This window comes from Aedes albopictus, chromosome 3 (genome assembly GCF_035046485.1).
Source record: "Aedes albopictus strain Foshan chromosome 3, AalbF5, whole genome shotgun sequence".
In the NCBI taxonomy this organism is placed as follows: Eukaryota; Metazoa; Arthropoda; class Insecta; order Diptera; family Culicidae; genus Aedes; species Aedes albopictus.
The window spans coordinates 308156379-308179034 of NC_085138.1; the positions used below are offsets into that span (position 1 = coordinate 308156379).

Sequence of the window (22656 nt, forward strand, 5' to 3'; positions counted from 1 at the left end):
CTCGAACTCAATTGCCAATCTCAATAATCTGTAATGAAAGCAATTTTTAGAACACAAAATCTTAAATTTTCACAGCATCTCAGACTTTCCGATTGAAAACTCATTGTTTCAGAATCGAAAACCGAATGCAGACAGTAGTTTCAATGTTCAATGTTCTCCAGACGAAGTCTCACTAAAAATAAAAATTAAATTGAATTCAGGTTAAGCAACAGAAAATACAAATATGGCTGCCACAATGACCGACTTGAACCCCTACTCACGTTTTCAAAAGTGCTAATCTCGAAAATTCGTAGACAAATTGGCCTGTTTTGAAAAAGCTGCCTCTTTTAGCGAGTGAGCAAAGCACGGATAAACAAATACAGATTTGTTCGATGTTGCGTTCATCTGATTTATGACTTTAAAGTTTATATGCAAAATTGATACGGGATTTATTAAGGTTTTACATTAAGGAGAAATCTAGTTCCTAGAAATATCACTGCCAGTTCCCTAAGATAGTTCCAAAGAATAAGAATATCAAGAAAGCCCACTTCGCTAACGCTCGGGGGGACACTATCACAGCGCTATCTGCGGATGAAAGTTCAACCTTCATGCGGTAGTGTGCGTTACTGATTGTATGCGGATATCAAAACATACGCACACCACCTTCTCTTATGACAAATCACAAACACTGTTACACAGAGCTTTCACCTTGAAACGCTTAGAAAGCGCCACTTGTCTTGTCGCTTGACGTTTACATAGAAAAAGACAAGAGAGGGCATTCTTTCTATTTTTATTCTTTGATAGTACTTACAAATTTGAAAATTTTCTTACAGTAGGACAAAAAGTTAAGTAAGGCATTTATTACAATACCGCTCAAGGTTTCGCGACCCACCAAAATTCAGCCCGCGACCCACCAGTGGGTCGCGACCCATAGTTTGAGAAACGCTGGTCTAGCAATCATTATGTGAACGATGCGAGATGCACAACCATCTAGTTAATTAGCTCAGAAGAGTATACACCTATTTTGTATAATGCATTATGCGAATTCAAATTATAACCCAGTAAACATTTTGGTCTGTATAATTTGTGTTATACACTACTATATAAGAACCTTTTTAATCGTATAAACTGCACAAAACTGCTATATACGTACCAAAGTGGAGGCCATATACATACTTCAGACGACATTTCGCGATTTCATATGATCATCATTACGATGTCCCAAATAATCGATCGAAAATATAAAATACGACTCCGGGTGATATGTATTACGATGTCCGATATTAGCTATAAAAAAAAAGTTGACACATAGCCTGGAACACGGCACCTCGAGATTGTGAGTCTAAGCCCATACCATTGTACTAACTGATCTGCCTTGAGAAGAGCGCAAATTTTGGCCAATATAAACTTAAGCCTTCTAAACCACCCATGAAATATGCCTTTACTGCAATTTTTTTCTAAGTCATTGCGATTCCATTTATAACAATGCTGTACTGATATATAGCATTCCCAATGATGAGTTGTCAATGTATATACAGCGCGTTGCGAGTTGGATTTGCACTCATTACGACATGTTTTGTTTACAACATTAGTCCCGCATCGAGTGTACGTTTCGACGACGTCGTTGTCGTCGTCGTCGCCGTCGTCTTCGTCGTCGTCGTCGCGGGAAATATTTACTGCTCATGTAGGAATAATTGTGAAACAAATGTCTTCATTCGGTAACGATTTCGGTAAAGATTGCCCGAATATCATTATTGGTAGACAGAATATTTCCAGTCCCAAAACATAATCAGCGGCCAGGCGATGATGAGCAAGGCAAGTGGAATGCTTTTTTCGTTTTGCATCCAACACCACCTAATCACCTCGTCGCGGTGCCGAAATTCATTAAGTCGTTACGATTCCCAACCAAACCTTACTAACATTATATATGACTTGTAAGCGTAGGCAAGCAGCGATGACTTCAATTAGCGCTATTTATGACTTGCTCTATACACAATAAACTTACTCCAAAACAAATCGCAGCAGCGATTTATATACAATTGGGCTTGACATTATTTATCACAAGATTCAACGGTTTTTACGATTTTGATTTCTGATCGCGAGATATACGATTTTGAATGCACTTCCCATTACGATCTGTGGTTTACTGGGAAAACTCCATCAGAGGACCACAATATACACCTGATTTTACATATCAAAACTTTGGTTTGAAGGTTGATGATGAAAAACAAGCATGTTTGCGGGAAAATTATTTAAAAATAGGTACCTAAAATAGGTTAATATCGAAAGTTACTTACTTGTCTCCATTAAAGGTTATCCAAACAAAAGAGGTTTCCATAAAGGTTCAAGACTGAAGTGAAATTCATTCAATAGTACACGCTGATATATTCAATTCATGTTTATTTAACCATCAAAATGCCATAATGTGCTAGCTTACATTGAGTTCAATCTGGAATATATTTTTAATGAAATTTGTCCAAGACCATAGAAGATTTTATTTCCTTGGCGCTCTAGAGCAATTACGGACTCTTCATCTATGCCCAAGACCACAGATCGTGTACCATTTTCAGGTGGCAAAATTTTTGTCACTTTCCAATATTTTGTGTTTAATTTTTTGTTCAAACGAGTGATCATGGCTAAAATTTTGTCCGCACCACTTTTCTCCAAGCTTGGGAAACTTGGAACAGACAAAATTACGCGCCTCAATGGAGGAATTGGAGAATAAGGCATCACAGAGAAGTCTGTAATAGCTCCACTGCTTTGAATCTCGGCCAAAATGGTCTTTATCCAAGAAAGACTTTCTTCATTGCAGGCGCAGAACCACCCCAGGCCTTGGGTGTGGCCTGAATTGAAGAAAGCAGGGTTAAAGTCCCCGTCACATTGCTGCTGTTTTTCAAAAATATGACCACACAGGTTTCGAAAATACACTTCATCAACGTCAGCGTTTTTTTCGTTTGATAACAATTTTCAGGCGATTCCGCAGTGTTATACGCTGCCGCTTGTCCTCGTTGGTACTCGGAGATTCCACCGGGCGCTTATTCCTGTTAACGCCAGTTGTCACACCGGCATCCACAGCAGCAGCCTTAACAATGGCGTCATGCTCCGGCGAGGCGAGCAGGGCACGTTCAATTTCCATGTCATGGTCCTATTAAAATTGTAGAATATAAATGAAATGCACTAGCCGTTGTGAAATTTCACTTACCAAATTGGTCTTCAAAAAATTGTTGTCCATTTTTGCGTTACAAAGAAGAAAAAAAATCACCTCTGAATAAGCTAGCTGAATGCAAGGAGCTGTTTGCACGAAATGATATTGGTTGGCCAGCATCAACAATAGAAATGAGCTTCTCATGGTAGGACTAGCTATTCAAGTGTTCAAATAATGGATTGCATTTGGTGTATGTGACCATGAAGGGTAGTACGGACATAATAGGAAATCCACTATCACATTGGTTGTATTATAATATGTTCGACCCGAGTAAAAATAAAAGATTAAATTTCCCAAAGGAAAACCACAGCAAAGAAATGTACACCACAGGACCCCTACTAAGAGAGAAGCATGTGACAATAATACACCTGGTCAAGGCAATCAGTGACAACGTGAGACTGTACACCATCGCGTCGTTCTGTGCATAATTGTCCCACATGCAATAGGATTCCCTATGCACATGAGAGCGTTATGGACAGATCAACAGTGTCTATAAAGTCACGCATTATGTACTGTCATCTTGAGCATATACGCACCCAATCACACACCGCTGCATGAAGTAGTAATCACCGAGAACACTTCCCTGCAGTATCATATCCTCAACGAAATTTCACTTTTTGTTCGGGTAATCAAATCTGTATATTAGGCTTGTTTGATAACAATTGTCTTCCAACACTTTTGTATATGACCATTAGGTAGAAACTCTGTAGTCAACGAAGTCAACGCATACACATGAAGTTCTGACATAGCCGAATGCTAACATTTGATTACGACAAATGGCAAAGGTTTCGAGCAGTTTTTTGTGTTATAGTATGAGCTACTTCAGTATTCGAGTACTTTTTTTTTTATCGTAGTGCATAATAGATGCAAGTAATTGAATTATGCAGTAAAACTGAACTCAACAAATTATTTTGACAAAAGGTTACTTCAATAGAATAAATATGCTTAATCGTAATTGCCACTTGGTGATCAAATCGACGTAAAAATGTGCATTACATGCAAATGGAAATGGTACTTATCTGTATTCGATACTCGATGTTCATTTCGACCACTCACTATTCTGTTGTTTTCACCACTACTAGAGAACTAGTACATGAATAAAAGCTAAGATGCTTGGTATTCTTTTAACAAATTAACATGTTTATTGTAAATATACTAATAATTTTTTATCGCACTTGGTTAAAGGAACCATAATGGTATAATAATACTAAGAATTACAATTTTATACACATAGTTACACAAAAATAGTTAGAAAATAACGTTGAGCATTGGCTCCACAACCACTAGACGGGTTCACCACCACTCACCACTCCCGACGTAAACCATCAACGCACGTAAACATTTCATGACTTAATATCAAATTTGACTTAACTTTACATCCAACATGTAAGTTTGAGTTGGTTGCACAAGATTCCAACAAACTTATCTGACCAGGTAGGTAGAAACTGTTTCACATTTATCGTTCATCTTACAACTTGCTGATATGGCCAAGAGGTAAAGACTGTGCCTCTCAAATCTAGTTCAAAATTTTACATTCATATCTGTCGATTCGGCCCACCAGCAGACGAACGAAAACGGCCTACGACTCATTGATTTCGCCGCCTCCAAAAATATGGCCATACGTAGCACCTTTTTCCAACACAGCCTCCCTTATCGTTACACCTGGAGATCACCACAGCAGACGGAATCCCAAATCGACCACGTTCTGATTGACGGACGGCACTTCTCCGCATTATCGACGTCAGGACCTATCGAGGCGCCAACATCGACTCCGACCACTATCTGGTGATGGTCAAACTGCGCCCAAAAGTCTCCGTCATCAACAATGTACGGTACCGGCGACCGCCACGGTACAACCTAGAGCGACTGAAGCAATCGGATGTCGCCTCAGCATTCGCGCAGAATCTCGAGGCCGCGTTGCCAGACGAGGGCGAGCTCAATGAGGCCCCTCTAGAGGACTGCTGGAGTACAGTGAAAGCAGCCATCAACGACGCAGCCGAGAGGACCATCGGGTACGTGGAACGGAATCGACGGAACGAATGGTTCGACGAAGAGTGCAGAACGGTTTTGGAGGAGAAGAATGCAGCGAGGGCGGTAATGCTGCAGCAAGGGACTCGACAGAACGTGGAACGTTATAAACAGAAGCGGAAACAGCAGACCCGCCTCTTTCGGGAGAAAAAGCGCCGCCTGGAAGAAGCGGAGTGTGAAGAAATGGAACTACTGTGCCGTTCCCAAGAAACACGGAAGTTCTATCAGAAGCTCAACGCATCCCGCAACGGCTTCGTGCCGTGAGCCGCAATATGCAGGGATAAAGACGGAGGCCTCTAGACGGACGGACGTGAGGTGATCGAAAGGTGGAAGCAGCACTTCGATCAGCACCTGAACGGCGTGGAGAACGTAGGCACGGGAGCCCACGGCAACGAAAGGAACGACGACGCCAGTGCAGCGGAGGACGGAAATGAACCAACTCCCACGCTGAGGGAAGTTAAGGATGCCATTCACCAGCTCAAAACCAACAAAGCAGCTGGTAAGGATGGTATCGCAGCTGAACTCATCAAGATGGGCCCAGAAAAGTTGGCCACCTGTCTGCATCGGCTGATAGTCAGGATCTGGGAAACCGAACAGCTACCGGAGGAGTGGAAAGAAGGGGTAATCTGCCCCATTCACAAGAAAGGCGACCATTTGGAATGTGAGAACTTCAGGGCGATCACTATTTTGAATACTGCCTACAAAGTGCTATCCCAGATCATCTTCCGTCGTCTGTCACCTAAAACAAATGAGTTCGTAGGAAGTTATCAAGCCGGCTTCATCGACGGCCGGTCGACAACGGACCAGATCTTCACCGTACGGCAAATCCTCCAGAAATGCCGTGAATACCAGGTCCAAACGCATCACCTGTTCATCGACTTCAAAGCGGCATACGACAGTATCGACCGCGCAGAGCTATGGAGAATCATGGACGAAAACGGCTTTCCTGGGAAGCTGACTAGACTGATTAAAGCAACGATTGACGGTGTGCAAAACTGCGTAAGAGTTTCGGGTGAACTATCTAGTTCATTCGAATCTCGCCGGGGACTGCGACAAGGTGATGGACTCTCATGCCTACTCTTCAACATCGCTCTGGAAGGTGTGATGCGACGAGCCGGGCTCAACAGCCGGGGAACGATTTTCACAAAATCCGGTCAATTTGTGTGCTTTGCGGACGACATGGACATTATTGCCAGAACATTTGGAACGGTGGCAGAGCTGTACACCCGCCTGAAACGCGAAGCAGCAAAGGTCGGACTGGTGGTGAATGCCTCAAAAACAAAGTACATGCTGGTAGGCGGAACCGAACACGACCGGATCCGTCTGGGTAGTAATGTTACGATAGACGGGGATACTTTCGAGGTGGTGGAGGAATTCGTCTACCTCGGATCCTTACTGACGGCTGACAACAACGTGAGCCGTGAAATTCGGAGGCGCATCATCAGCGGAAGTCGGGCCTACTACGAGCTCCAGAAGAAACTGCGGTCGAAAAAGATTCACCCACGCACCAAATGCACCATGTACAAAACGCCAATAAGACCGGTAATCCTCTACGGGCACGAGACATGGACCATGCTCGAGGAGGACCTGCAAGCCCTCGGAGTTTTCGAGCGACGCGTGCTAAGGACGATCTTCGGCGGTGTGCAGGAGAACGGTGTGTGGCGGAGAAGAATGAACCACGAGGTCGCTGCACTTTACGGCGAACCCAGCATCCAGAAGGTTGCCAAAGCCGGAAGGATACGGTGGGCAGGGCATGTTGCAAGAATGCCGGACAACAACCCTGCAAAGCTGGTGTTTGCAACTGATCCGGTTGGCACAAGAAGGCGTGGAGCGCAGAAAGCACGATGGGCGGACCAGGTGGAGCGTGACTTGGCGAGCATCGGGCGCGACCGAGGATGGAGAGCGGCAGCCACGAACCGTGTATTATGGAGAAATATTGTTGATTCAGTTTTATCTTGAATTTGATGTAATACTAAATAAATGAAATGAATCTGTCGATTCGGCTCTAGCGATTGCTAGCTCGACTCTATTTGTGATAAAAGATGTAAACTTGTGTCAAACGGGCTGCTCCTTTTATGTGCATCCAAGTGAACTTAAATTTACATGATTTTTTCTAAGGAAAGCATGAATTCAACAGCGATCCCTGCAAGAATCCTTGAGAGAACTTCTGAAGCAATCCCTGAAGAAATTCTTAAAGGAATCTTAGATGAAATTCCAGGACTAATCCCTGAAGGAACTTCTGTACGAATCCCTGAAAAACTTCTGCTGAAATCATTGAAACTCCTGCAGACATCGTTGAATCCTCCTGGATGATTCTCTGAAGAAAATTCTGGGCAGATGCCTGAAGGAACTCCATCGTTGAATCCTCCTGGATGATTCTCTGAAGAAAATTCTGGGCAGATGCCTGAAGGAATTCCAGGAAGAATCTCTGAAGAAACATGTGCATGAATAGCTGAAACTCCTAGAGAAAACTCTGAATGAATTTCTGGACTGATCCCTAGAGGAACGCCTGTAGGAATTCCTGAAGGAACTTCTGGAGGAATCTCTGTTGGTTCCGTGATTCCTCCCGAAAGAACCTCTGGAGCGCCTGGAAAAATTCCTGTCGGAATACTAGGGAACTTCTATAGGAATTCATGGTAAACTATTGGAGGCATACCTGAGTCTTCATGATAGAATCTCTGAAGGATTTACTGGGAAGGTTCCTGAATGATCATCTGGAGAGATCTCTGAGGAGACTTCTGGGAAAATTCTTGAAAAACTAATACATGAATCATCGAAGGAACACCTACATAAATCCTTGGAGAAACTACTGCAGGAATCCCTGGTAAATCAAGAATCTTTCCTTGAGAGATCCAGGAATGTTTCCAGGAAGAACCTCCGAAGGATTTTAAAGAGGAATCCCCGAAGAGTTTCCAGAAGGAATCACTAAAATAATTACTGTGGGTTTGCCAGACGGAAATCCTAGAAACTTATTTAAAAGAAATCCATGAAAAACCTTGTAGGAGCTCTACCATGAGAAATCTTTCAACGAAACACTGAAGAAATCTTTGAGTACAACCCTGAAGGAATCCTTGAAGAACACCAAAAACAAAAACGGGAGAAAATCCTGATGTAACTCCTAGAGGCATCCTTGAATCCTCCAAGGAAAATCTCGGAAAGAACTCCAACAATGATCGCTGGAAGAACTCCTAGAAGAATCTCTGAAAAAACTTCTGGAGTAATCCCAGAACGAATTCTTAAAGAAATCTTAGAAAAAAAAACTTCTGGACTAATTATTATATGGATTTTTTAGCCCAGCCAACACGAACTCGCATGTGATGTAGAATAGGATGCTAAAGTGGAGGCCATATGCGTACATGCTTCCAATTAACCGCGTGTAAAGTGTACGCATATCGCCTCCACTTTTGCATCCTATTCAACATCATATGCGATCGTGTGTTGGCTGGGGGCATTCTTGAAGAAACCTGGAGGAATTCTTGAAACTCCTGAAGAAATCCTTGAATTCTCCTGGAAGATTCTAAGAAGGAAATCCTGGGCAGATACCTGATGGAACTCCTGGAGAGATCTCTCCTGGAACTCCTGGAGAAATCTCTGATTGAAAGTTTAGACATATTCCTAAAGAAATTTCAGGAGGAATCTCTGAAAAAACATATGCACGAATCCCTGAAACTTCTGGAGGAAGCTCTGAAGGAACCCCTGGACTGATCCCTGGAAGAACCCCAGTAGGAATTCCTGAAGGAACTTCAAAAGAAATCGCTGAAAAAAAACCTTTTCTAATCTCCAAAGGACCACCTGTAGTGATTGCTGGAAGAGTTCTAGAGAAGTTCCTTATCGATATTTGATTCCTCATGGAAGAATCTTTGAAGGAGCTCCTGGAAGAAATCTCTATAGGAACTTCAAATGAAACAATTAGAGACATCCCTGAGTCCTCATAAAAGACTCTCTGAAGGAACTTCTGGATAAATGCTTGTTAAAACTACTGAATGAATCATCGAAGAAACAACTAGAATAACCCCTGGAGGAACTTCTGAAGGAATACCTGAAAAACCCCCTACAGAAATTCCTAAGGAAACTCCTGGAAGATGTTCTGAAAAATCTCTATTAGGCATTTACAAGGAATTCCAACATTTTTAGATTGAATTCCAGGAGAAAATTCTCAAGGATTTTCTGAAGGAATCCTTGAAAAAACTCCTCCACACATTACTGAAGAAACTCTTGAGATAAATCCTGAAGGAATTCCTAGGAGGATCCCTGATGGAATTCTAGAAAGGGTCCTTGAAAAAAAACCATGATGTATCCCAGAAGGAACTCCTGCTGCAACCCTTAATGGAACAAACTTCTGTCGTGATCCCGGAATGAATTCCTAGAGAGATCCCTGGAGATGCTCCCAAATGGATCTCTGAAAGAAATCCAGAAGATAGGATTTTCTGAAGGATTCCAAGATAAATATCTGAAGTATCTTCTGTACGAATTTCAGAAATTCTGGAGGAATCTCTGAACAAACTTCTGAATTAAGGCCTGCAGAAACTCCTATAAACATTCTTGAACTTGAGATGGGATCCCTGCAAGAAGTCCTGCCGGAATATCTGAGTGATCTTCTGAAGGAATCAATGCTGAAACTTCTGTCTTGGCGTCGAAGCACAGCTCTATTCTTAATTGAACCTCAAGAGACTCTTCCTGGAATTGTTCCAAAATTGTCCTTTATTTATTTATTTCTTTGGAAATTTCTCTTTGGATGGCCGCCGATTTTCATTCAGTCATTTTTACGAGATTTCAAAAGGCATTCGACTAAATATTTCTCTAATTTCTTTTTCAGAAAATAATATAGAAATATACCTCTTAGGATTCCTTTTTATATTTCTCCATTAATTCCATAAAGAATATCTCCAAACACTCCCTCAGCTTTCCAAGGATTTCTTGAGGCATTGCAGTAGGGAATTCTTCATCAATAATTGCTCTAAGAATTACATACAACAACCGCTTCAGCCTTTATTTTTGGAATATCTGCGAGGATTCCTTCAGAGGTTCTTCCAATTTGACAATGGGTAAAAGAGCAAAAGGTCGGAAGGACAAAAGGCTCAAAAGTAATTGCTGCGTGTAAATGCACCATCCTTTCAGAAATAATAAATTTTAAAATTTGTATTATCAAGTTCTACTCTTTCATCTTTTTTTTTTTTTTGGCAGATTTCTATTCGTGGATTCCCCACAAACTTAGGGTTCCTAGGTCTTGCACCGCGTACAGCCAGTGCATTTGCAGCCATCTAGGAAGTCACCGATATCTACCTGGTTTTTTGCCCAACATCCCATCCAGAAATCCACAGTCTTTTGGCGCAAAAGCTTCGATGAGGATTTCGGCCTGCCTTCTTGAACGTTTACGTTTCGTAACGATAGAAAGCCAGAACCTGCATTAGGACCAATTGACCTCCACCAGGAGCGCTTTCATTGCCACTTGCGGGAAGAATCTGGGTGAGTTGCCTACACCTGAGAACCGCCACAGCTGTCAGGAAAAGTTATCGGTTGTGCTTCTGGGCATTGCGTGCTAGTCCGTTGTCTAGTGTCGTGCTTCTTTCAAAGAGCAAATAGATCACTACAAGTTTAAACGTGTCCGTGTATTTTAAGAAGATAGAGCAGCGACAAAACGCCATAACTACTATGTGACCGAAAACATGAGGAGCCAAAGCCGTAGCCGTATCCCTATTCGGATTTCAAATTGAAGGCTCATGTAGAATATAGATGAGACTTTTGTCATCTATGTTCTCGACAAGCTTCAGATTTTATTACAAATTATTCCTAATGAAAATATCCTCTGTTAGCATCATCTGTGTACAAAGTTTAACATCATTACGTTTAGTAAAAATCTGCTAAACACAGTACTGCAACCGTTGATTGAACGTGGTGGTTCCCACCGGACAGCTTCTCAACACAGCCACGTACCTCCCGTTGGCCACGTAGCACTGATAGTACGTTGCCGGATCATTTGTATTGACATAGTTTCCCACTCCAGAGCAACGATAGACGCAAGATTTGGTATCCATGCTGAATCGGGCTCTATACGGACACTTGAATATGTAGCGACTTGTCATAACATTTTCCACTGAACAGTAAGCATAATACTGGCGGGAATTTCCGTAGTATACGAATCCACTGGTGGCACCACACGTGACCGTTACACAGGGTGTTACACGCTGAACTTGACACCGAAGAACCGAAAAACTGAATCGTGTACCGGTTGGGCATTGGTAGACATCCGAGATGTCTTGTCCCGCCCGACATACGTGGTATATATTGCAATTTGTTGGATCTGAAAAAAAGAGTATTAGTACCAGATATTCTTACGTGATTTCAAGTGATTTACCTGGAAGTATTCCGACCGAAGAACACACAATGGCCACGGTTTCATCCGCTGCTGGAGCACAGCCAGTGGCCGGTATGGTTGAACAACTGGCTTCAACATCTCCTGGGCTGCAGTAGGCATAGTTTGAGCCACAAGGAACTTCAATTACGTCGTTGTTCGAAATGCACAGGGAAAGTGACGTACAGGATGAACAAACTGAAGTTTGTCCTCCCCCGCAGGCTCCCGGAGTGAATGTTCTGGCAAGTGAACCATTCTCTAGCTTATTACCCAAAACTGGGTCTTGAGAATATATAGTTGAGCATGTAAGTAACAAAACGAAACCAACGACAAAGCAGGTCATCTTGAAAAAGAGACTAGAAGAAAAGAAGAATTCTCGCTGTAACTGGGCTATTAAGCCCGGTTTCCTGCCACAAGTAAATACGTATTAAGGGATTTCTGCTATCGCCAAAGCAAGCAAACAACAGATAGATATCTAATGGAACCTCGTCTTGTACATTACGTTTGAACAGAAAATCTTAAAGAAATGGAAATATTAATACTTATTCGAAAGGGGGAAAACCTAATTATTCCACCTAGCGGTGATGAAGCCTTTCTCGTGCCTCCGAAAACCCATATTAACAATACATACTCAAATGATATGTTGGTGAATATCGCATTTTCATACGTTTGACAAAAATCAGTTTCATGGCGCCAGAAATCATATCGTGTATATGGCTTTTGATGCTTGAACCTTAAACTCTTAAAAAAACCGCTATCTTGAATTTTAGGCTGCCATCTTTGAACTCCGGACATCTTGTCCATACCAAATACTAAAACTCTATTGAACAGCCGGCATCTTGAATTTTGAGCCGCCGTTTTGAATATTAGGTCGCCATCTTGAATTTTGGACCGACACCGTGGAGTTTCTGGTCTCTAGTGTTGATTTCTGCAAAAAAATCGTCAACCATGCTAAAGATTACAAAAATCGGCGCAGTTGGTGTGTCGCTTGATGTTGTTTGGTTCAGCTTTTTATACGGCCAGTTCTACCGATGCTGGTCCGGATCACTGAAATGGACCTAACTTCGGAGCGCTTTGACCGATCTCGACCATTTTTAATAGCAAACAATACGGTAAAATTCCGGTTCGATCGATCAACCAAAGAGAAGTGCTTTAAAATTGAGTAACCTTTCTGTACCCAGAAATACACTCAAACACACATACATACACACATAGACATCATCTCTATTCGTCGCACTGAGTTGAATGGTATATGTAACTCGACTCTTCGAGCCTTCTATCGAAAATTCGGTTTTTGAATGAACATATAACCTTTCAGAAACTTTGGTGTGCGAGAAAGGCAAAAACGAATTAACCCTTATGTGACCGACAGGGTACCCGGGTACCCAGCGCCCATTTAAAAAGCATGGTGTAGAAAAAAGAAAAAAGTTTGTCGGACACATAACGGTTAAGAAAGCAATTAAAATATCTTGAAAGCCCTACCATGAAATAGGCTTGATTGGAAACCCTTAAGAATTGATTGGAAACTTTTCCACTATACTATTTTCTATTCATCAACCGAATGCTGTTTACATATTCTTATATTCATAACTCCATGTTTATTTATTTTGTCGCTAGTGGGATTTTGAAAGTAATCACATACCAGGAAAAGCTGCTTATCAACCCAGCTACTTAATAAGACGGGGAAAACAACGTTTCTACATTGCCTGGCTGTCTAATCTCTCATTTGCAATATGAGGTGCATCATCATTTGCCTCGCTCTGTTGGTGTCTTCGGAAACCATTCATTCCCAAGATGCAGCTCTGGGCACGCAACTGCAGCAGGTTTCACTTGCTAGAACATTTACACCAGGAGCCTGCGGTGGAGGCCAACTTTCAGTTTGTTCATCGTGTACAGCACTTTCCCTGTGCATTTCAACCACCGTAGTAATTGACGTGCCTTGTAACTCCACTAATGCCTACTGTAACCCGGGAGATGTCGAAGCGAGTTGCTCGACGGTACCGGCCACTGGTTGCGCTCCACCGTCGGACGAAACCGTTGCCATCACGTGCTCTTCAGTTGGAATGCTACCAGGTAAATCTCTTCCTTTTAATTTTCAAAAAGTTCCATTTCATGAACCAATACGTCTCTTTATAGACCCTTCGAACTGTAACATTTACCACGTATGTCGAACGGTACAGGGAACCTCGGATGTCTACCAATGTCCAACCGGAACAACCTTCAACCTGTCGGTTCTGCAGTGCCGAACCCAGAGTGTCTCGCCTTGTGTGACGGTTACGTGTGGTGCCACCAGTGGATTTGTGTATTACGGATCGTCTCGCCAGTACTACGCTTACTGTTTGGTGGCGAATGGTGTAACAAGTCGCTACATATTCAAGTGCCCGAATCGTGCCACGTTCAGCATGGTTACCAACTCGTGTGTCTACGTGTGCGCCGGAGTGGGAAACTTCGTCAACACAAATGATCCGGCCACATACTATCAGTGCTACGTGGCTAACGGGCGGTATGTGGCTGCGCTGAGGCAGTGCCCGGCAGGAACAAGCAGTTTCAATCAGACACTGCAGTATTGTGTCTAGTAGTCTAGTTGGATTCATTGGCGTGTAACCAGCTATTTCTTTTTTTACTCACATTCCTAAACAAACAACGACAATGAGTGAAAAAAAGGAAATAGCTGGCTACGTCAATGATCGGAACAGATGTTCTAGTATATTACAAATATAAACGAAATAGATATAAATGTTTGTGAAGGCTTCCGCTTCACTAGAAGAACATCCGATTTTCTTGAGAACGATACACTAAGTCTATTTTCTTGCATTCAGTTTTCAGGCAACCTATTTTTCTCTCAAAAGAAGCAGAACTGCTGCTTCCACTCTAGTGTGCATCATTATACAATCTTACGGGTTCCATGCTGCAGCATGATCGACCGCACTGTATCCTTATCCCTGAAATCTACACGATGTTCAATAAGTTCGGATACACCATATAACATGAATTTATTTCACATCTGTGATTCAGATTCTCAAAGTAATTGTATTTATTGAAAGGTCGTATAACACTGATCAAATGCAGCACATGGTTTTGAATAACGTCTTTTTCTACTTTTTTTGATAAGCCTTAGATGTATCTAATATTTGGTAGCTCCGGCACGCTAGTATAATTTTCGAAAAGTTGCTCATGCTACTGAAGTCTTAAACGTTGACTTTTGAGTTAACATCTCACTATACTAAAATAAAATAACTAAATTAATACACAAAAAATTAACACTGCTTTTTCAGTGATGATATGGCGATAAATTTGCAAGTTTAGTCAAAATGTGCTTAAATCTATACAAAAGGCATAAATACATTATATAAAGCCAATTTTGGTTAAAATTTGTCACAATAGGGATATAATCAAGTTCTGGAAAAGGTAATTATGGATTAAACTGAGATATAACGCAGCCTTGCTTTTTTACAAAACAAAAATCATTAAAACAGGTACAGCGACAATTTTAGCAATTTTAAAGATCTAGATAAAACGACTCCGTACTTCACCCAATCTGAATCTTATAGATTATTTCGTATGGTCATAGTTGCTACCACTAATGCTGAGGACAATAACCTAATTTGATTTAACTTAACACCATTACTCAATGAAAACAAGACGATATGCCAAAGAAAGACGTGCGGGCCGGCCGAAAGGAACTTGAGACACATTTGCATTTATTACAAAAGGATAAAGGACAGTTTAGTTCAAAACATATACTGTATTCGATCAGTATTATGTGAGCTTTCAATTGATACATTCACTTTGCAAATCTGAATTACAGATGGAAAATAAATTCAATTTAATTGTGTATCCGAACTTATTGAACACCGTGTACGTTGAATTTGGTTACTCACCTTACCGATCAGGCTAAGGCCGGGGTGGCCTCTGCTGTACATAGTAGCCGTCTCCATTCCACTCGGTCCATGGCTGTTTGTCTCCAGTTCCGCACTCTGCGTAGGGTCCGCAGATCGTCCTCCACTTGGTCGACCCACCTAGCTCGCTGCGCTCCACGTCTTCTTGTACCGGTCGGATGACTCTCGAGAACCATTTTAGTCGGGTTGCTATCCGACATCCTGATGACGTGACCCGCCCACCGTAGCCTCCCGATTTTCGGTTCTCTCAGCAGCTGATGCAGCTCGTGGTTCATTCGCCTTCTCCAAGTCCCGTCTTCCATCTGCACTCCGCCGTAGATAGTACGCAACACCTTCCGTTCGAAAACTCCAAGGGCGCGTTGGTCTCTGCACGTGGGATCCATGTTTCGTGCCCATAGAGGACGACCGGTCTAATCAGCGTTTTGTAGATAGTTAACTTCATGTTACGGTGAACTATAATCGATCGTAGAGTTCTGCGGATTCCAAAGTAAGAACGATTTCCTGCCACAATGCGCCTCTGAATTTCTCTGCTGGTGGCGTTGTCGTCGGTCACCAGTGAGCCCAAGTACACGAATTCTTCAACTGCCTCGATTTCATCACTGTCGATATAAATTCGGGGTGGCGGGCGCGGTGATTCCTCCCTGGAGCCCTTTGCCATCATGTACTTTGTAAAACAGATACTCGATCGTATACGGAGCCTGTGAGCTTTATTGGACTGTGAGCGTCGATGGGTGTATGAATAAAGCACGCACTCGCCAACCTTGACGTTCTTGGTTCGATTTCAGGTTGCGATATTTTTTTTTTAATTTGGTAAAAATATTTCATAAAAATATGTATGATTGTCATAAGACATAGTTTCAGTTTTATACGTTATCGGTATGATTTTCATACGTGAGTGTAATGAAATTCATACACTAACAATATGACAATAGTAGTTGGCGCTTTGAATCCAAAATCATAGTTCATAACTATGATTTTCGTAAGAAATTCTAGTGGCAAAAAATCATAGTTGATTCGTATGATTTTCGGAGTTGCAGTATCCTCAGTGTAGGTAACTCGTTTTTGGAAGTGCGGATAAAAATGGCTAGTAAAACTAAACCTGGTATGAAACAAACGCTTTGTTGGTCTTAAAAGATGACTCATATTGTGTTTTTGAATATCCAATGGATAAAATTTTGTTCATTATGGTGTATGTTCAGATATAAACCAAACTCTCGAAATTTCGCAAAACCAGTTACCTAGTTCTAGTATTATGGGGGCGATATGTGGCTCGACCCTCTGAGCCTTCTATCAAAAAGTCAATTTTGGAGTGAACATATAGCCACAGAGAAACAGACATCACACTCTCATCGCCTCCTATCGATCACCTTTTTAACGGTTGATTCAAATATTCAGTAGTAATTCGATTGACCACTCGCGGCGCTGATATCGTTTTTACTTCTGTTTGACGTTTTCTCACTACCGCCATCTAGTGGCAGCCCGGCCAAACACAGTACGTTTAGCATTGGGCGATTACGTTTTCGAGCCGAGTATTAAAGAATTCCCATTTAAACACAGCATTGGAAAACTCTCAGCGATTCTACCCCATTACCCCGAATGTCACTACCCCGAACGCCATTACCCCGAATGCATATTTTTAAATGGATTATTCTGATGATGGTTTAAATATTTTTTCACAAAGGATATTGAAAGAGAAGCCATTGTTGAAAGAAGGAATAATTCAATAACATTACTGACAGCTTCAATACAAGAAGATACTATTTGAAAGAATAACATTAAAACAACATAAAGGAGTTATGCGTACTCTAGCGTGCGCAACTTTTCTTTGGGCTGAAAGTCTCTATAATAAAGATAAATCAATCAATCAATCAACTTTTCTTTTTTTCTCACTCACTTTCGTAAACAAACACGAGAAAGAAACAGATAAAAGAGGCGGCATTTTACCTCTTCTATCTCGCTCTTTCTTGTGTATATCAAAATGAATAAGCGAGAAAAAAGAAAAAGCTACGCACGCAGGTGAATGCGTGTTAGAGCTAATCTTGCATGAGATATAACTGTCAGTAAAGGTCCGTTAAATACTGGCTGTCTGTACTGGCTCGTTAGGCCGAAAGACATTTGGACAAACTATCACTATACCAAATGATCATAAGGCTAGATCAAAATAATACCGATCGAAAAATTGGCCTCCAAAGATCAGCCTATACCTTGAAGAAGGGAAAATCGCTTAAGGAGGAATAGACAGTTTGGTAATTAAACTCTGTAACAGTGTAACTTAAAAAAACAACACATTCTTAACAAGAGGAAAAATGTAATTTATAGGTTGGTCGCCCACAAGGTCTGCATGGAAAGAACAGCCTATAAATTAAAGAAGGGCAAACCACGTAGACCAAATTTCGGTCACCTCAGACTTCTTCTCCTGCCTGTCATATAATTTTGTCCATACAAAAAATTGGAAAATTGTATGGAGCGTAGGCTATGGATAGACCCCCTTCCTCTGAAACTCTACCTAGTTTATGTACGGCTTCTATACAGAAACCTGCAAAGGCCAATAAAGCACCAGGCTACCGAACAACTTTGTAACAATATAGATCGAAAAACGCTTTATCTTTTTTGTTTCAAATTTTTCATCAAAGTTGTCTAAGAACCATTTTTAGAGCTTTAAGAAACGCACATTTTCGTGCGCTGAGAATGTTGCTACGTTATTCCGTTCAAAAGATATTGATGATTTTCTAGAAAAAATAGGCACTTTTCAAGTATTTTTTACTTGAGTTACAAAAATAACACCCCTCTAATTTTTGATAGGTTTTATAACAACATTTCTTCTTTTGAATGCGATCAAAAGATATTTTTTTATAATTGCCCCAACCCGTCATAACACCGTTCTAAAAAAACTATGATTTTTTAAAGAAAAATGCCTGTAACTTTTGAACCAAAAGAGATATAACGACCATCTCAGCGCACGAAACGACGCGTCTTCAAGTGTTTCTTGGGCGACTTTGATGAAAAATCAAAACTGAAAAAGTTAGCGCCAGAAAACCGGTTTTTCTTGAACCACCCTAAGCTTATTTAGAAAATAGAGGTCAATTTTAAAGTTACTTAAAATGTGTCTTCAGCAAACTTGCTCAAAATTGATAGATCTACAACTATCCCGAAGAATGTATTTAGTTATTCTTGCAAATAAAAAATTGGTTACCAATTTCTTTGAAAAATATGGACCACCCTAATTTTCATGTATATTGAAAAGAGGGCGTTATTTTTAGGAACAACTTTGTAGAAGACCATATTAATCTAGAAAATCATTTGAAGGCGCTGAATGCATCTTTCCTCGTAAATCTGTATCGTGGACCATTGTACAATGCGCAGTCGGATCTCGCCGATTACACAGCTAATCTCGTTCGGTAATTTTTACCGAAATCTAAACCGCTGAGCGTTCGGTAATGGATTTTTAACGAAATTCTGTAAAATTTAACAAATTTCGGTAAAATGTTATCGTTTATCTGTCAAACTCCAACGAACTTCGGTAAAAGTTGCTACCTTTACCGAATTTTGCTGTAAAGCAAACTTAACGGTTGAGATTTCGGTAAAGCATTACCGAAGTCGGTGATTTTTTTTAATTGTGTAGGAGATGATGGTCGGACGCAATGTCGGCGCTACGTTTGTTCCGCACATCAAGAAGGCTCCGTCTCCATTTTCGGCTGATGCAGATGTGGTTGATTTGATTTGTCGTGACGCCATCACGGGAAACCCATGTCACTTTATGCACTGGTCGATGTTGGAGCGTTAAAAAATCACGGTTTCAACTCATAGAAGACTGATGTTGGCATCGTAAACATTAAAAACAACCGTCGAACAATTTAGATTTTGATTTGTCTTGGACAAACGATTTGGAGATTTTATTGCTTTCCAATAATTTTGGAACTTACTTAAATTTGACCAATTACTTACTTACCTTCACTTTCCAGATAAATTACAGATGTGAATCTAATACTCTTTCAATGAAACTGATCTCTATTGCACAATGGTTTCTTAAGAAAACAACTATCACAGATTGAACATTCCAAAGCCTTCAATCGGGATGGTTCAATGCCGCGGTCACGTACTTCGAGTGCCAAGTATTCAATGTTGTTCTCGAGGAACCACTCGCCACGGCCAGGCTCCGCGCAGTGGTCGTTTCCGCAGCATTCGTGGTTTGCATGATAGTGACTTTTTTAGATTCTTCACTCTCGCCGCTATCGACATATTCGTCATCCTGTCCAGCTCCAGCAGCCGTTGAACTTTCCGCTTTCCAGAGTGCATCAATCACCGCTGCCCCAACGCCCCCACCTCGACCTCCTCCGCCATTGCTTCCCTGATTGCCACCCCCGATGGAAAGCCGCGGAGCCTTGTTCGCCCCATTGCCGCCGACCCAATCGAACACCGACGGGTTATTGTTTCCGGAATCGCTCACCACGTTCAGCAACCGGTTGTGGCTGTACTCGCCGGGCAAATTGATTGTGATATCACTTCCGTTCGCCACCAGAACGACAATTGCCGCCGACTGCACCAGTCCGGACGATGACTGCAACGAAATGGGTATTCTATTTTTGCTTTTCCTAGATGCTTGCACCGAACAAAATCGAAAACCACTTACCAAAGTCGCTCGGAACGCAAGGACGATTAGCGAGAAGATTAAAGAGGATTTCATTTCGCAGAATTCGAACGTTGACCTTCAGCACTTGAAGCACGTGGCCTGGACTCAACTCAGGCGCGAAATTTATCCTACGGACACACCCAGATGACAGAGTGGATCTTTCTGCGAATCAACTGACTGACCACCAGCTGGGACGACAAATTAACGGGGAAGTTGCTGTGGCTAGTTCTAATCTCGTTAGATTTAATTTCAAACAGAGATGCTGTTAGTTTTACCCCCACATTGACCAGGCGGGCCGAGAGGACTGCGCCCTACTGTGTGATTGAATTAGAAAGTTGCATCGTTCCAGTAGGTCGAGCTCTTCCGATTATCCACTGAGCTGAAGCATAAATCTGGTGGTAGCACGCTCGACGAATGAATTCTAATTAAATTGAAAATATTCTAAATTATGGGTTATTCAGATAAAAACACTCACAACCAGTGAGAGATAAGTCAAGCTCCAAAAGGGTCGAAAGTCTCGATGGTTAAGAAAACTGTTCTCGGAACGCAAGGAAATGCACGCGCCGCAAACCAACAAACAAGTAGATTTTCCCTGTGTTTTTATGCACCGGTCGTTAAGTCTAGTGGCTAGATAGCAGCAGACGGAAGACGAAGGTGGCCTCTGTGCGCATAGAAACAGTTTGTAGTTCTTTCTGGTTTCTCCTAATACAAACCGAGATAAATTCAAACTTTGTTTGCCTATAGCAGATAGGTTGTTAGTGCGGTTGCGGTCGAGGACAATATTTACTACACCTGGTTGTGCACAATCGCTGCTGTATCTAACTTGAAGGGACAACTGGTTGCTACAGACAAATTTTTGCTACCAGGTGGATTTTTGGCAAATGTATCTGTTATTTTTTTTTTTTTTTTTTCATAGTTGGGCTCAGTGATTCACTTCTAATTGAAAGAGTCTAAAGTCTTTTTTCTCCAGTTAGCCTAGTGGTTAAGGTTATGGATCGCCAATCCGGTGACGGCGGGTTCAATATTGTCCGACATGGTGTCCTCCCCGTATGGAGCAAGCATTCGGTCACGCATTGTGCGCATTGTTCCTCCGTTTCCTCTAAACCAGCAGAAATCGGACATTCGGGAGAATCCGCATGTCCGAAACGATGTAGAAACTGTCGAAAGCAACCATGACCCGAAGGGAACTGGTTCAGGTGGAAAGTAACTTCCCCATAGCGTCTGTTAACTATACTGCCAACTATCTACCTTCGGGATCAACCATTGGGGCCAATCTGGCAATCCTGCATATGCTTCTATCGATAGGCACCATACCAGTTATGACACAAAGCATATCGTGTCACACGATACGGTACACGCTCGCAAACCTCAGGTACATTAGCCTATAAGTACTTACCAGCTTACCCAGTGCCCCACTGGGCCGCTATATGTTAGTATGGACCACGCTTGCGCTTGCTGGCATAACCGCAGAGCTGATTAGACTTCATCCGGTACAGTGCCACTATAGCTGTAGATGCTATTTTATAGGCATAATCAACGTGGCTACCGAAGGTAAGCTTATCTTCGATCATCACCCCTTCTATCATCCACTCCTCCACAACCGCGATCGAGTGGACAGTAGTCAATTCTACTTCTTCGATCGATTCCCCATAGACCTTCAGCTTAATTTCGTCAGCAAAGCCGACAATCTTCACTACCACCGGGAACTGTAACCTCAACACCTCATCGTACATGACATTCCATAACACCGGATCTAGGATCGAACCTTGCGGGACTTCTGAGGTCATCGGCAATAGCCGCCCAGCTGGCGCTATTGAACGCCCATGCAACCAGTAATCGTATAAGATGTTGCATAAGATGATAAAGTGGAGGCCATGTACATATGTGTCTACATTTAGATGCATGTAAAATGCACGTATATCGCCTCTCGTATCATATTCAATATCTTGTACGATCACTGGTTGACTAGGCGAGTTCCTTACATCCAGAGTCACTATTACTATTAATACTGTACAGTAGCTATTTCCCCTCTTCTTACGCTGGAGCGCTATCTCGGCGGATTTTGTACGATCAACCTTCCCTTCCGGAAGCCGAACTTTTGGCTCGAGAGCCCGTTTACACCCTCGGTGTGCCTCGACATTCTGTTGAGGATGCTATTTTCGAGCACCTTCCCCGCCGTGTCGATCAAGCATATTGGTCTACATATATGCCGATGGGTCTCTGCCCATCGAACTCTGCCTTTTCTCAACCTCTGGGAAAACTCCCTCGTCCAGGCATTTCTGCATGGCCGACCAGAACATCTCGTGAGCCTCTGCAACAGCTACTTTTAAGACAAGACCAAGTTTGGAACTCCATCCAAACCTGGGGCCTTACCTACACCTCCGGTAGTTCATGCAAGGCGAGTTGGCATACTGACCGGCCCACCTTAAATTTCACTATTTTAAGGGATTTACCTGTGCCCCTGTCGAGCACTACACTGTCTATTACCGGAGGAGTGGATGGAAGGTATCGTGTGTTCCATCTACAAAAAGGACGACAAGTTGGATTGCAGGAAGCACCGCGC

General features: G+C 42.1%; 3 protein-coding genes across 3 annotated transcripts; 1 reads left to right on the forward strand and 2 right to left on the reverse strand.

Moving 5' to 3' along the window:
• Positions 1–10800: 10800 nt before the first annotated feature.
• Positions 10801–12027, reverse strand: LOC115262616 (uncharacterized). The gene is made up of 2 exons (XM_029865012.2): positions 11568–12027; positions 10801–11513 (listed from the first exon to the last, which is right to left on the reverse strand). Exons 1-2 carry the CDS (start codon positions 11905–11907, stop codon positions 11074–11076), a joined length of 780 nt encoding a protein of 259 aa, XP_029720872.2. The 5' UTR covers positions 11908–12027; the 3' UTR covers positions 10801–11073.
• Positions 12028–13256: 1229 nt separating this feature from the next.
• On the forward strand, positions 13257–14317 carry LOC115262615 (uncharacterized). Its single transcript, XM_029865011.2, has 2 exons — positions 13257–13637; positions 13701–14317. The coding sequence occupies exons 1-2, from the start codon at positions 13298–13300 to the stop codon at positions 14138–14140; spliced, it is 780 nt and encodes a 259-aa protein (XP_029720871.2). The 5' UTR covers positions 13257–13297; the 3' UTR covers positions 14141–14317.
• A 4999-nt stretch (positions 14318–19316) lies between these two features.
• Positions 19317–20400, reverse strand: LOC109417366 (uncharacterized). Its single transcript, XM_029865010.2, has 2 exons — positions 20094–20400; positions 19317–20021 (listed from the first exon to the last, which is right to left on the reverse strand). Exons 1-2 carry the CDS (start codon positions 20145–20147, stop codon positions 19530–19532), a joined length of 546 nt encoding a protein of 181 aa, XP_029720870.2. The 5' UTR covers positions 20148–20400; the 3' UTR covers positions 19317–19529.
• Between the last annotated feature and the right edge of the window lie 2256 nt (positions 20401–22656).

Excerpts from the sequence above, each read along its gene's own strand:
- LOC115262615 (XM_029865011.2), top strand. The coding sequence starts at position 13,298 with ATGAGGTGCATCATCATTTGCCTCGCTCTGTTGGTGTCTTCGGAAACC. Across the intron at positions 13,638-13,700 it reads TTCAGTTGGAATGCTACCAG|ACCCTTCGAACTGTAACATT; the intron begins GTAAATCTCTTC and ends GTCTCTTTATAG.
- LOC109417366 (XM_029865010.2), bottom strand. The coding sequence starts at position 20,147 with ATGAAATCCTCTTTAATCTTCTCGCTAATCGTCCTTGCGTTCCGAGCG. Across the intron at positions 20,022-20,093 it reads TTGCGTTCCGAGCGACTTTG|TCATCGTCCGGACTGGTGCA; the intron begins GTAAGTGGTTTT and ends ATTTCGTTGCAG.
- LOC115262616 (XM_029865012.2), bottom strand. The coding sequence starts at position 11,907 with ATGACCTGCTTTGTCGTTGGTTTCGTTTTGTTACTTACATGCTCAACT. Across the intron at positions 11,514-11,567 it reads TTCGGTCGGAATACTTCCAG|ATCCAACAAATTGCAATATA; the intron begins GTAAATCACTTG and ends TCTTTTTTTCAG.